Source organism: Bos mutus, chromosome 19 (genome assembly GCF_027580195.1).
Source record: "Bos mutus isolate GX-2022 chromosome 19, NWIPB_WYAK_1.1, whole genome shotgun sequence".
Taxonomy (NCBI): Eukaryota; Metazoa; Chordata; class Mammalia; order Artiodactyla; family Bovidae; genus Bos; species Bos mutus.
In genome coordinates, this window is record NC_091635.1 from 39,016,874 (window position 1) to 39,031,026 (window position 14,153).

The following is a 14,153-nucleotide window of genomic DNA, read 5'->3' on the forward strand; positions in this document are numbered from 1 at the left end:
CCCGTCGCTCCCTCTCCCTCCACCGCCTTCTATAAGAGCTTAGATCTGTTTTTCTGTTTCTTCAAGGCATCTCCGCACAGGCTGTGCTCATGCTCTGCTGCGTGGCCATGGAGACCCACCGGTTTTCAGAGAACACCATTCGTTCTCTGCTCATCCACCACCCCACCCAAGATATGCCCCAGACTGCCTTCCCTCTTCTCTCTTTACCCTGGCGGTTTCTTCCTGCTTTCCTCTAGACCTCACCTTCCTCTGGGCACCAGCCTCCACTCACCACATGCACGCTCACGTTATCTCTCTCGAAGGGACTGAGCCCAGGACAGGCCAGGCTTCCATATCGCCAGCCACATCTCACTTTCAGTTTTCCTTTCTGCTGGGTTCTTTGCGTGTGGACCTGACCCGGGTGATAGCTGGAGCCCTGAAGCTCGAGGTTTCAGTTCCCACCAGCGGGGCACGCTGCCCCAGACGGCCTTTGGGGGAGGGGAAGGGGCTTTCTCTGGGTGCCCTTCTTTGAGCCCTTCCCTGACCCAGAGCCCCAGTTTCCTTTCCTTCTTTCTTTTTAAATTTTATTTATTTTTGGTTGTGCTGAGTCTTCGTTGCCGCGCAGGCGTCTCTCTAGTTGCGGCTAGCGGGGGCTATTCTTCTTGTGGTGTGTAGGCTTCTCCTGGCAGTGGCTTCTCTTGAGAGCCCCAGTCTCCTTTCAGAGCTGACTGGAGTGAGACATGAGAGGCATTTTGTTCAGTAACTTTGGAGTTCCTCGTAGTCTCCTGCACCATGAGTCCCTCCAGGAGGACGATGACTGCCCCTAGGAAGGTGCGGGTCTCAGGTTCCCCAGGTCTTAGGTTCCCCAGGTGTTCCCTGGCCACCAGGCCTTTTCCTTACCTCCATCACTGGTCCAGCCCCACCTGTTTACAGCCCAGATCTTTCTCCTCTAGAGAATCTAGAATTTGCCCAGAGCTACAATGTACATACCACTTACATTCTCTGTTTTTCATTGATACAGAATGGAAAAATGTACTCACGAACAGAGCTATTGTGGGGATTATGTCATAGACTGCATCTGGGCTCCTTCCTTTCTGAGCGGGGAGCCCAACTTTAACCCCTCTCCTACCAGGAAATCCTCCTTGGCCAGACAAAGCTCGCCTTGGAGTTGGCTCTTTGTGGGTGGTTTAAAGGGCTTCATCTGTTGTGACAGCCCTTTTTATACACATTTAAACTTTTCTTGCCCAACTCAAGTGCTGGAGGCTTTGTATAGGAGGAACCTACCCTGCGGGGCTGGTGCCTCCCATCTGAAAGCAGAAGGCTTCAGCAGACAGGCCAGTGGGCTGGAGACCGAAGGTGTTTCTGGGCCCCCGGACAAGCCCTGGACTTTCTGCCTCTCAGAGTTCCCAGCTCCTTGATCGCTCCAGCCCCACTCCTTACCCCCGCAGTGCACTCTGAAACCTAAGGAGACTGTACAGCCGTGGCTCTCCTCCCCCATAGTTGGATCATGAAGGCAAGAACACCCTTCCAAAAGGCTGGGTGACTTTTCTCTCTCCAAACTTGCAGAATTCTTTTTCATACCCCACTTGGAGACCCCATTGGATCAGCGCTCCTTTGAGAATCATCCAGGAGCTCCTTGCCCTCCAGGAGGAACTGATGGCCACAGCAGACAGAAGCCCCCAGAAGCCAGGTTCCTTCCAAACAGAGTGAAAACTAAAATGGGGGTAGGTGGTGGAGCAGGGGCTGGGGAAGGCAGGCGACACTGCTTCTGTGTGTGTGTCCACGTAGATGACAGCTCCCCGCGATCCTCTAAGGATGTGCCGTGGGCCGGCTCAGGATGTCTGCGTCCCTGGAAATCCCCGTATCCAGGAGCCCCACGTCCACACATGTGGCCTTCCTCCCTCTTGGCCAGGAACTCGGCGTGCCCTCCGGCCCATGCCCTAACAGCAGGAATTGTCCGGCTCGCCTGTCAGCACACACACCCCCAGGCACACTCTCGTCTCCTGGGCACATTTCAGCTGCACACTCAGCGGGAGTGCCAGTGTACCCCTCGCCCCAGGGTGATGCTAGGGACCACCGTCAGGTTTTTCCTCTGTCCTTTTCTCACTCCTTCACCCCACCTCCTCTCCATTCGGTGACAACAGCCTCACACCGAAAAGGAAAGTCCTGGCTCCATTACATAATTCTCCATAGTGCAAGCAGTAGCTGGGGCAGAAGGTCAGAGGTCACAGTGGGGTCAGGTGGCTGACACACACTGTAACGACAAGGTGGTTAAAATTAGACCACAGAGAGGAAACTGGCAGTCTTGTGGAAATGCAGAAGTTTCCTCTGCAAGTGAGAGGCTGGGGATGCAGGGAGGCCTCTGTGCGTGCTGGTTGCCAGGCTATTACTCATTTCAGCTCTGTTCTTTAATGCCTCTTAGCCCCTGCTTCTGTATTTCTAGCCTTCCTCATCCCATGTGTGAAGACACGCGATGGAACCCACGGTGACCCGCTCTGGCCCGGCATGCACTTCTTCCCTCTTTGGAAGCACAGGACTGGGCACCCCAAGCTCACGACAGCTGTCCTTCCCTCAGCCGTTCCCAGGTGGCTGAGCACCTTTCAGGCCAGCCTCCCAGGTGGTCGAGGTATTCAGCCTGCGATTCAGGCCTCAGTTGCTGCCCAGGCCGTTGGTGGGGCCAGCAGAGGCGCTGTCGGTCCTGAGCCGTGTGCCTCCATCCTGGGCCTCCATCCAGGCTGAGACGTGGCCAACGATGGAGGCGCATGGCTCAGGGCTGACAGTCGTGTGCGGTCAGCCTCCCCCAGCCACCCGGCTGCCAGAGTGGTACTCGTCTCCACCGGCTCCTGGTGGACTTGGGTCCTGCCTGCCTCATCTTTCCCTCTGGTACAGCCAGGCTTCCCTGCACCTCTCAGCCCTCCCCATGCGCCTCCCTAGTGCCCCACTTGTCCCCGGCGCCCCTTGCCAGGGAAATGCAAGATGTAATCTCTGCCACCAGGGGGTCGGGCATTATTACCCAGGCAAGGGAATAACGAAGACACCTGCGCACCACTGAGCAAACAATCTGAGACAGTCTCCAGGTTAGTTACCATGCTATGCGGAGCAGCCAGGGCAGTCTGTGTCACACGATAGGATGGGAGGCATGGTGTTGGTGGCAGGTTGGGGGCCGGAGTCATGGTCATGGAGGGGCTGCCACCCTGCAGCATATTTGGCCACCACAGTGTTTCCTTGTGGGAATGGCCTTCACTACTTGTGAGCTCCAGATCCAAGGGGAGCCCCTCTCCTCCCTTGGTGAGTGCCCTCCCAGAAGGGAGGAGAGGACCCCAGAGGTCAGGGAGGAAGAAAGGGCACGAGAAGGTGCAAAGCAGGTGGGTTTGCAGGTTTCGCAGGAGAAGGACCCCAGGCAGGGTGACTGGAAACTTTATCTCAGCCACTTACAAATGTGATGATTGCTCAAGACAGTGATTTCATTTCAGCTAAATCAGCCCCAGCTTCTCTGACAGGACTGGCTTGTGTGCTGATGTGGCCACACGGGAGCGGGACAGCCCAAACCCCTGGAGGAACAGAGCTCGGTGGAACACCCTGCTTCCACCTGCTTTGCCTGTCTCCCTTCTCCTGACAAGTTTCCTGCTGGACCCCCGTCTCTTGAGCACAAGAAGCTCTTAGGTGGGGCAGGAACCTGTCAGGGGAAACCTGAAATGAAACAGCCAAGAAAGCCCTCATCATTCATTTCTCACTCAGGCTGGAAGTTCTCCCTTCAGGAGTCTGACGAGAGTGGAGCTGGGAGCAGAATGGAGGGTGGCAGTGAGAGTACCAGGACTCCAAGTTCTGTGACCATCAGCATCTTACCCTCCACCCTTCCTTCTATCCAGCTAGATACCATATCAGGACTTAAGTCAAAGAGAGGCAAAACCCCAGAGGACAACGGTCATTGGTGCTGGGGGTGTCCACTACCCTAGAGATGACCTGAGGGGAGATGGTGGTGACTCAGAGATCTTGGCCTTTGGCCTCATCTCACATACACACGATCCTGCTCACTCTCCCCACGCACCCCCACCATGCAGATGACACATTTCTCGGGTGCCCCTAAGCCTCCAGTCAATGTCTCTCATCTTCCCTTTTAGAAAGTGCTGTTTTTCTTCTCTCTCTCTCGCCCCGTAGGTTATTGCAGCCGACTGCAAAAGGGTCACAGTGCTGAAGTATTTTCTGGAAGCCCTTTGTGGACAAGAAGAGCCTCTGCTGGCATTCAAGGGTGGAAAATATGTGTCAGTGGCACCCGTCCCAGACACCATGGGAAAGGAAATGGGAAGCCAAGAGGGAAAACAACTGGAAGATGAGGTACAATGCGGGAAGAGCCCGCTGTGGCCAAGGCACGGCTCCCCCGGCCCCGCGCTGCCCAGGGTTCAGCGTTGACCCCTGGCTATTTATAACTACCCAGAGCAGTGGCGATGCCGACGTGACCAGCCGGCTGGCTCCTCAGGAGTGCACTCTGCTGGTGCCCCTTCCTGCCAGTCCCACCCCAATGCCTCCATCTCGCTCTGCTACGAGTTCCAGATGCTTCTTTTTAATGTTGCATTGGAGGAGAAGGGAGGGAAGAAAGAGTTTAATAATGTGCAGCTCTGGCGGCTTAGGGAAGGGGGTCGGGGGGGTGGGGAGTGTTAGGGTTCAGGCCGAGGATCAAGTTTATGGATGTGTGGAGCCCAGCGCAGCACAGGCCCGAACTGCAGCCTCCAGCGCACGTACAGGAAGAGCTGACATTGCTGGCCCCGTGTGGAAAATCACCCCCTCCCTCGCTCCCTCCCGCCCTCCCTCCTGCACATCCTGATGTGATTAAGGAATTCTCCTCTTGTTTGTTTGCCCTTGGTTGTTCCTGTAGCCCTTGCCTCACTCACTCCAGACAGTGTATGTGAGCGTGTATGTGTGTGCACCAGCCCAAGTGCCCACCCCTTGGACCCCGCTGGTGTTGGCCTCACTGTGCATGTAGGTTTCTTTCTGGGGGTGACTGTTACTGCGGTTCTGCGTGCAGGGGGTTTGTGTGTCAGCTTAAGTTGAACACTGCTGCCAGCTGCCCCACCGTCTGTGGGTGGTGAGTCGGTGTGAGGTGGGGCACTGTGGGTGCGACTGTGGGTGCGTGTGTGCGTTTACTGCCGCTGCCCGCTGCCCTGCTGTGTGTCTGGGTGTGGATGACTGCTGGGGGTGCACACAGAGCCCACCTTGCCTGATGCTCATCTCTGCCCTCCTCTTTGCCCCCCACCCCGCCAGTGTTAGAGGCAGAGGGGGCTTAGGTGGGAAGGAACGTGGGACTCAAGGAGGAGACGGAAGCAACTGCAGCCAGAGGCCAGGTCAGCCGTCGGCCAGCACAGTCATTTGGCCTGCGGCGGTCTCCAGCGCCCGGTGGAGCAGGGCGGGGTTCGGGGATGAAATCAGCAGCAGGCCAGGGAAGCCAGATGTCAGCTGGATGCTGTCGCTGGTGATCTGAGGCAGTGATAGAGTGGCCACCTTTGCTTCAGAGTCTTCAGAGCAGCACAGTCTTGGATCGGCTTCATTGGAATAGCCGGAGAACCCCACCCCACCCCTAATGACACAGGGCTCTGCTTCCAGGCGAGAGGTAGTTCCAAGGATGAAGCTGAGCCCATGATTCCAGGCCCTCCAGATGAAACCTGGGCAGGGAGTAATGGGAAAGAATGAGCTGTCAGTATGGGAGGAGCCAGTGGGCTTGCTAAAGCCACCAGGGTGTCCAGGCTCTGGGCAGGGCAGAGCAGTGCCACCCAAGCCCTGGGCACCGTGGAGGGAAGCCTGGGCGGGGTAGCGCCCCAGTGGGCTCTCTCAGCCGTGTTTTAAGGCTGAGGCAGGCAGTAGGTGAGTAAGGTAGCTCTCCAGGGTACTGCAGGAGATGTCCCCTGGCCCAAGAGCCTGCAGGACCAGATCCAGGGCAGCAGGCAAGCCCAGAGGGCGGGGCTCCGCCCCTCACAAGGAGCAGTCCAGCTCCTGGCCCTAGATCTCTGCTGTGCCACACTGTCTCCCTCCTTCCAAGGCTTCTTGCCCAGACAAAGGTTGTGACCCACGCTGTGCTGCCCACTTCTTCCTTTTCCCACGAGCCTCCTGGGTTCCTTTGTGTTAGTGGCCCCTGGGAAACCCTGCTTACCCTGGTCTGTGTAATTTCATAACCCTGCACTTCCTCGTTTGGTGTGAGAGCTGAGCCAACCTCAGACAAGCCTCACTGACCCTCTTTTGACCTCAGTCAGGCTCAGCGCAAGCCCCATGATAACCCTGTGTATCGCTGATCAGAGCAGACAGGGGCAGTGTCTCCCATAGGCCGGCCAGGGACCTGACTCCCCTCACCCCGTCCAGGTTAACCCCTAAGACAGGAAGTAAATGTGCAGAGAGCCTTCCTCCTTCCCAACCCCTGGGCCACTCTGGAAGCGGGTGACACTGCAGGAGCCTGCAGATTGTCAGATGAGTAGTGACTGCAGACAACACCCCAGACCCCTGAGACCTCTTAGGTTAGTGGCAGTTCTGAGATCTCGTCTAGTGGCCCCTTCCTGAGATCTTGTCCCTCTCCACCCTGTAAAACTGAGCCACTTAAGGTGATCGAGAGAGGAAGAGGGGAGCTGTTCATTCAGACATCTTTCTTCATGAGCAGAACAGAGTCTGTCTCCTTAAGGATGCTGCCTAGACACCTAACCCCCTCACCCCTCGATTCTCCTAAGACAAGGCACTGCCTGCCCACTGACACGCTCTGCTAACCACTTTCTGTAAACCGTGTCCATCGGAATGCCATCGCAACGGGCAGTTGGAGGAAAGGGTCGCCTGTGTTGAACAGGATCCCTGTGGGCCTGCGGGAGCACAGCTGGGCTGCTAAAGCCGGCCTTGAGCTCCATCTAGGTCCAGGGCCGCACCTGCACCGATGAGGGTCGTTGGTAGGAGCGCAGACTTTGGAATCAGACTCACTGAGGTTTGAGTCCCTGGTCTGCCGCTTGCTCACCTCGTGAACCTGAGCAAATTGTTTAACTCTCTAGACCTCTATTTGTTCATTTATTAACTAGGGGTGATGAAAGCATCCATTCACAGGCTGTTGTATTAAATGAGTTATTAATATGTGAAAAATGCTTGGCTGGGTACCTGGCTTCATAGTAAGCACTCAGTAAGTGACAGCTGTTACTGTCATAATCATCATCATCATTATCATCCAGTTATCACTCAGACCCAGGAATCTTCTGCTCAACTACCCCCTGTTACCGTGCTAACACTGTCCCTCCAAGGGAGCTCTCTCGGGCAGCTGCATGTTCTCCACTGACCAAGGCCAAGAGTGAGGGAGTGAGAAGTAGAGCCCAGGACCACCCGGGGAGTAGTGGCTTCTAAGAGCGAGGCTGCAAGCAGGGAGGTGCCATCCCTGGGGAAGGCGCCTCCAGCCTGGCAGGAGACTCCTTAAGCCAGCCCGCCTTCTCCCAGTCTGTCCCAGCCCCCGGAGGGCAGCCGTGCAAGGTCGTGTCATGTGAATTCCCGTCATGGGGCCCCCAGCCCTCACACCGCCAGCCTGTGGTCTTAAAGAGAAACCAGGGCAAGGTCCGCTGAGCTGCAGCATCTGCTCCCTGACGCCGTCTGGGGCAAGGGCGCGTCCACGCCCAGCTCCCAGCTGTTGGCCAGAGTGATTCCTATCAGATCATTAGCATGAATTACACTTCAGTTGGGTGGTTTAACTTTCTCTTATCGTTTTCCCCTTTGGTGAATTTCAAAATGAAAATAGGCCCGAAGTTTGACGTTTGGAGTATGTGCAAAGAAGAAAGGTCTGTGACTGTAGGCATGGAAGTAGATACAGTGTGGATCTGTGAGTGTGCAAGAGGAGGACCCTGGAGTGCACAGGAGAGCCAGGGGAAAATGTGACACTTCCCTGAGCCGAGGGGAGCACACAGCGTGGGGCCCTGTGCAGGGAATGGTCAGAGAAGCCCGAGTTGAGATGCGGGAGGGACCAAAGGGTGGGTCTGGTCAGTGCTATGGGCTCACGGTCTCCTCTCTCTCCTGACGTGCGCCCCCGCCGAAGGAGGAGGACGTGGTGATTGAAGACTTTGAGGAAGACTCGGAGGCCGAAGGCAGCGGGGGCGAGGATGACATCAGGGAGCTTCGGGCCAAGAAGCTGGCTCTGGCCAGGAAGATAGCGGAGCAGCAGCGTCGCCAGGAGAAGATCCAGGTGGGGCCTGGCCATGCACGCGGTTCTGGTGTGGGTGGTGGTCTGCTCAGGGCCCAGGGGAGATGGGAGCAGGGGTGAGCAGGACCCTCTCGCTGGGACCTGAGTGGTTCCACCACCTGTGTTCTTCCTCCGCCGCTCAATTCTGGTTTGGCGCCTGCAGTCCGCCTCCTCCTGGGATCCAAGGCAGAGTCAGGTTCTTCCCCAAGAATCTGCTGAAAGCTCCTCCCCTTGTGATGATCTGTGATGCCGCACAGACCCGACCTTTCACACAGTTTCGGGGGTTTCCCAGTTCCCCTGAGCCTCGTGCAGACACTCCTGGAGAAACCAAGGTTCTCTATTGAGAACACCTGTCCTCGGGGGTGAGCTGGTGTCATGGCCACAGTCCGGCTGCATGTATTCCCACTGTAGTAGCCGAGCCCCTCTGGATAGGACACGCTAAACCCTTCAGAGAGAAACTCTCCATCTCCACACCAGGATTCTCACATCAGCGGGCCTCTCGTGGACCCGTATGTCCCTGCCCGCAAACTTTTCCTTATGGTTCTCCCAGGTCCAGCTCTTGTGCTGTAAGCTCACTTCCTCTTATCTGTTCCTCTTATCTGTCAGGGCAGACGGGGAAGGGCCAGCCACACTCCTGCTTTAAGACTAGCTGCACACGTGGGGAAGTGCCAGTCCTCTTCAGGGATGTCTGTCTTCAGCCCTCTCTTCACCCACCTCTGGCCTTTGGGATGGAGCATAGTGTGTGTGGTCAGGCTGACCTGATCAGGCTGGGCTCTACCACTCACCAACCATGTGTCTTCGGGCACATGGTTTTACTTCTCCGGACCAGTTTCCTCATTTGCACAGTAAAAGTAGTGACAGCACCTCCCTTGTGGAATGGCTGTGAGGCCTGCAGGAGCTGGTGCACATAAGGCCCCAGCACAGCGCGTGGCACTTGGGGTGTGCTCGCGGCACACCGAGGGCTGACAGCAGACTGATGGTCCACCAGACAGAGCCCTGCCCTGGGAAGAGCCCTGTCTGTGGGGATCCGTGGGCCTTTAGACATGTGTGTACCAGTCGACCAGTTGGAATTAAGCGTGGTACCTCTACAGCATCAGCGTCACGGCGGTATGGCCGCTGCCTCCCTCTTTTCGTGATCTCTGTAAACCTCTGTCCTGGCCCTCAGAGCTTCGTCCTCAGGATGTCTGTCTTCCTGACCTGAAGCTCTTTTCCTCCTCATCAGTCGTCCCAAAAGTTGTCTCCATACTGCCACCTCCATTTCTTAACTCTCACCCCAACAGTTATAGCGTCGACTGTATCAGAGGTCCCCAAGTACCTGTCTTTGTTGATTCTTCATTACGCTTGAGTTCCCTGTGGCTTTGGGCCCTGAAGCCACCTCTCTCCAGCTCACAAGGACCTTCGTATTCTGTCTGTTGACCACACCAACCTCTGGGCTTCTAGACCATCGTTCTTTATTTGCTCTCCTCCTTCCTTTCTCTTACTTCTTAGTCTTAGCATGCAGAGTTGACACTCAGCAGATATTTTTGTTCAGTGGGTTCATGAATGATACCAAAAAGAGCGTCATTTTTTTTTTTTAATTTTTAAAATTATTTATTATTACTTTTTGGCTGTGCTGGGTCTCCGTTGCTGAGTTTGGGCTTTCTCTAGTTGTGGCGAGTGGGGACTACTCTCTTCACTGTGGTGCTCAGGCTTCTCTTTGCAGTAGCTTCTCTTGTTGCAGAACACACGCTCTAGGGCAAGGCTCAGTAGTTTTGGTTCACAGGCTTAGTTGCCCCGCAACACGTGAGATCTTCCTGAATCAGGGATCAAACCCATGTCCCCTGCTTTTGCAGGTGGATTCTTAACCACTAAACTATCAAGGAAGTCTGAGAGCATCATCTTAAAGTTCCTCACTGGCTTTTAAGCCCTCATGTCTGCTTTTTTTAGTTTGTAGTTTTATTTATATTTGGCTGTACTGGGTACTCACTGCTACACAGGTTTTTCCTCGTCACAGCGAGTGGGGGCTACTCTCTAGTTGGGATGCGTGGATTTCTCATTGTTGCGGAGCACGGACTCCAGGGTGTGCAGGCTTTAGTAGTGGTGGCACGTGGGCTTAGTAGCTGCGGCTCCCGGGCTCTAGAGCACAGACTCAGTAGTTGTGGCGCACGGGCTTAATTGCCCCACAGTATGTGGGATCTTCCCAGCCCAGAGATTGAACCCATGTCCCCTGCACTGGCAGACAAATTCTTTACCACTGAGCCACCAGGAAAGCCCCCTCTTGACTGATTTCTTATCAGATCCTGTCTGTCCACTCATTCATGCCCTCCTCTCCTCTCCATTCCCATCGCCACAGTTGTTGCTTTAGCCTAGGGATTGACTAGACTGGAGCCAGCAACCTGCACTGCACAAGTCTGACGGGGTCCTGTTTACCTTGGAGTCTATGAATGGCAGCTCCTGGAGTTGTGGAACCAGGTCTGTGAGCCAGGCTCACTGCCTGCAGTGCATCATTATACATAGTTTCACCGTTCCCTTCCCAAAAGAGCCATTCCCCTGCCCAGGAATCATCAGCACCTTTGCTTGGCTAATAAAGTTGAATTCCTTACTGTGGCATCTGAGGCTGTTCCCAGTCTGTTTTCCCAGCCTCTTCTCCCATTCCTCGTGAGCCCTCACAAGCTGTGGGCTGTTGGGCAAATGCTTTGACTTCCTCGAGCCCGTTTCCTCACCTGTCAGACGAAAGTGGTGACAGCATCTCCCTCAGAAAACAGTGCATGCGAAGTGCCCGTCCATCCAGACACTCCGGCCCCTCTGCCTGGACAGCACCAACCCTCCTTCCTCCCACCGTCCCCAGACAGCGCTCCCCTTCCCCATGCTATGTCTTGCTGCTCCCTCAAGCCCAAGTACCCTTTTTTCTGCTCTACATTTCCTATTACCTGTTGAAATTCTATTCTTCCCTCAGTCCCCAGACGAAACCCCATCTCCCCAGTGAAGCCTTCCCCGACTCCCCCTAGGAGGAATTCACCTCTCTGCTTAGTGCTCCTGTGGCACTGATTTATACTTCACTTGTGAAATGTATATCGCGTCTCAGATTACACTTATTGCTGGGCTTGTTCCCCGGCTGCACCACGAACTCCTTGGAATCAGGTCCTGCGTCTTCCGCTCAGTGTGGTAAGCAGTGCTGAGCACCTACCAGGCTGGTTACAAGGGCACATGGGGGTGAACCAAGGAAGTCCCGCCCCAGAGTGTCCACTGGCACGGAGGTCAGTGACGTGTGGTGGGCGCGAGCCCTGTTACCAAAGGGGAGCACCGGCCGCTGGAGGAGCGCATGCCGAGGGGACCTGGCCTTGTCCCGAGTGCCATGGGCAGCCCGGCCTCACGGGTGACAGGCGGTACCTGGCAGTGGTCCCGTGCGGGACTTGACTTCCGGGGCCCGTGGCCGCTCCTGCCTGGGGAGCCCGTCCGCCCGTTGGCTCCCTCGGAGCAGGGTGCTCGGGTCCAGGCACCAAGGGCCTGCTGCGGGCCGTCAGGCTGGGCGGCTGGGGCCCCTTTAAGAGCAGGCCCCACATGCGCTGCTGCTGGCGGCCTGCCTCCTGTCAGCCCTCTTCCTCCAGCCTCACGGCCACAGGAGGATTTCTCAGCAGAGAAAAAATTCCCCCCTTCCCTTCTCCCCGCCCCCCTTTAATGCCCGGGGCCCTTCACTTCCATAATTCTTCATTTTCCAGCCTTGAACGTAAGCCAGACACATCTGTCTGGCCATATGCGTGAACCCTGGAGTCTGTGCCGAGGTGGCTGTAAAACAGGGCCGGTGAAGGCCCTTCTGGGAGAGCACACACATGTGTGTGCCCTCGGGCCATTGGCTCCCTGCCCAGAACTACGGGGCTGCAGCGCTCCAAACCCATGTTAACCTTTTCTTATTTTTCCTCTTTTTGTTTAATTTAAGGGGGGAAAATCCCAAGGAAAAGGTATAAATTGTCCTGGGAGTAGGGGAGAGGCTCCTAGCTGGAGAGGCCATTATTGTTGGCAGGTACCTGGTCACACTAATACAATAAGGAAGAGAGGAGCATCGGGTGAATTAAGATCGGGGAGATGGGCTGTAAATTACACGGCTCCGAACCCCCTCCGTCTCCAGGGGTGTTAACCAAGAGGTGTAAGGCAGGTCCCCAGCTCCCAGCGCCTTTTACAGATGCAGCAAAACAGGAACCACACATGTTTGGGGAAGGGGATATGAAGATGGGGTTGGAAAAAACCCTCCCGGCCCCCATGCTGGCTGTAAAGTCCAACTGAGATCTGGGGCCGGAGCCACACCCCCGCTTCCCCCGCTCCCACCTAGACCCCTGGGCCTGCGCTCAGCTGCGGGATGGGGGGAGGCCAGGCCTGGCCTCCTCCGCAGCCTGTCCCTCCCCGCTTCCGGCGTTGTACAGAGGCTGGTGAGTGGGGCCGGCTGGAGGTCAGAAAAGGGGTGTGGGCAGCTCTCGGGACCTGTGCAGCTGGAGCCTCAGCGCCCAGGCGGGGCCCTGGACGCTGGGGGCCAAGTCCGCCCACCCAGGGAGGGCTTCGAGACGGCCCCTCTCGGCTCAGCCCAGCCTTCGCCCATTGCCCGAGGCGGCTCTGCGCCTTGCCCTGCTTGTGCCCACCTTGCTGCCTTCTGCCGAGTTCCTTTTGTTCCCATTGCCCTTCTTGGGAGGTGTCAGAGACCAGAGCAGGGGGCCTGGTTTGTCTGGGAAATTGGTCAGAAGTGTTTCATTCCTAACCAGGCCCCCAGGGCAAAGCAGTTGCTGAAAATCCTCCTCCGGGCTCGAGGCGTGGCCTCTTGGCACCTCACCCTGGCCCTGTGAATCCCCCGCCTCTCTGCCTCCACGAGGCTCTGCTGTGATTTGTGCTGCTGTCGGGCGGGGTCAGGTTTCCTGAGCAGTTGCAAACATCCCACCTGAAACATAACAGGCTCTTCCTCTGGCCACAGCTATTGTTTCCCTCGGCGTTATGGCCACAGCCTTGCTCCATAGCCAGCAATGACATGTGTTCTGAAAATAGCTTTGCTCCCCTGTCCCCTTCCCGCCCACCCACCCTCCTGAAGATGCGGTCACTCCTTTGTGACGGCCCCAGGAGTTTCATGCTAAATATAGCTGCAGCCCATTCACACTGCCACCCAGCTGCGGGGGGCGGCGCTGTGGAACAATGGGGCATACACAGAGCCCCCACACCTGTATGGAATCCAGCGGAAGGCGGACACTCAGCCCTGGCTCCTAACTGTCGGAGACGGGGCGGGAGCCAGCGCACTACCCGGCCAAGGGCACGTTCACGCCCCGACAGGAAGGCACAGCAGCCCATGGAGCTGGGCAAACGCCCATCCCAGAGTTTGCTTCAGCCACTCGCAACTCTCTGGTTCCTGCAGCATCCACAGGGGGCTGAGAGACCTCCTGAGAGAGGTCAGGCTTTTCGGCCGAAATACCCTTGGGCTGCTGCTTGGAGCAAGCCCAGGGTTGGCATGCTTGGCCCTGCCACTCCCTGTCCATCCTGAAAGGGCAGCAAGAAGTAGCAGGCAAGTCATCATAATTATAACGTTGAAAAAGACAGCAAGTATATGTTAAGCTCTGTGGTACCGACTCTGGATATCCAGAGAAGGGACCCTAAGCAGAAATGTTCCCATGAGCAACCCCCCCGCAATGAAGATGCTAAGGGAAGCCAGTGACCCAAGCTGCTTTGTGGAGCAGATGCAGAATCTGCACCCGTGGGTTTCTGCAGCTCAAGAAGGAATGCCTGGGAGTTCCCTGGTGGTCCATTGGATTAGACTGGAAGCTTCCACTGCAGGGGGCTTGGGTTCAATCCCTGGTTGGGGGGCTAAGACCCCACATGCTGCACAGTGTGTCCCCCCCAAAAAAAGAATGTCTGCCTGCAATGCCGGTTGTTATCTCACCAGCTTTTCCTATTTTGTATTTCATTTCTATTTTTCCAGGTTTTTAAATTTTTTTTAAATACCCCCACTTAACTTTAAATAGTTAAATATTCCACATAACTT

At 56.2% G+C, this 14,153-nt stretch overlaps 1 protein-coding gene and 1 long non-coding RNA gene across 8 annotated transcripts in view; one reads left to right on the top strand and one right to left on the bottom strand.

Annotated features, from left to right (window-relative positions):
• Positions 1-14,153, top strand: part of SMG6 (SMG6 nonsense mediated mRNA decay factor) — a 200,670-nt gene that overhangs the window by 174,220 nt on the left and 12,297 nt on the right. For 5 of the 6 annotated variants that reach the window (XM_070390232.1, XM_070390230.1, XM_070390233.1 and 2 more), the window contains 2 exons: positions 4,138-4,314; positions 8,018-8,164. In XM_070390232.1, the coding sequence (XP_070246333.1) occupies positions 4,138-4,314; positions 8,018-8,164 (324 nt within the window). The remainder of the gene's footprint in view (positions 1-4,137; positions 4,315-8,017; positions 8,165-14,153) is intronic. The other variant, XM_070390231.1, reaches the window with a different exon arrangement.
• Positions 4,321-12,880, bottom strand: LOC138992130 (uncharacterized). 2 transcript variants are annotated; one of them, XR_011468028.1, is made up of 3 exons: positions 12,772-12,880; positions 10,744-10,863; positions 4,321-5,636 (listed from the first exon to the last, which is right to left on the bottom strand). It is a non-coding gene; the product is annotated as an uncharacterized lncRNA (long non-coding RNA). The 2 variants fall into 2 exon arrangements; XR_011468027.1 differs by lacking the exon at positions 12,772-12,880 and adding an exon at positions 11,160-11,374.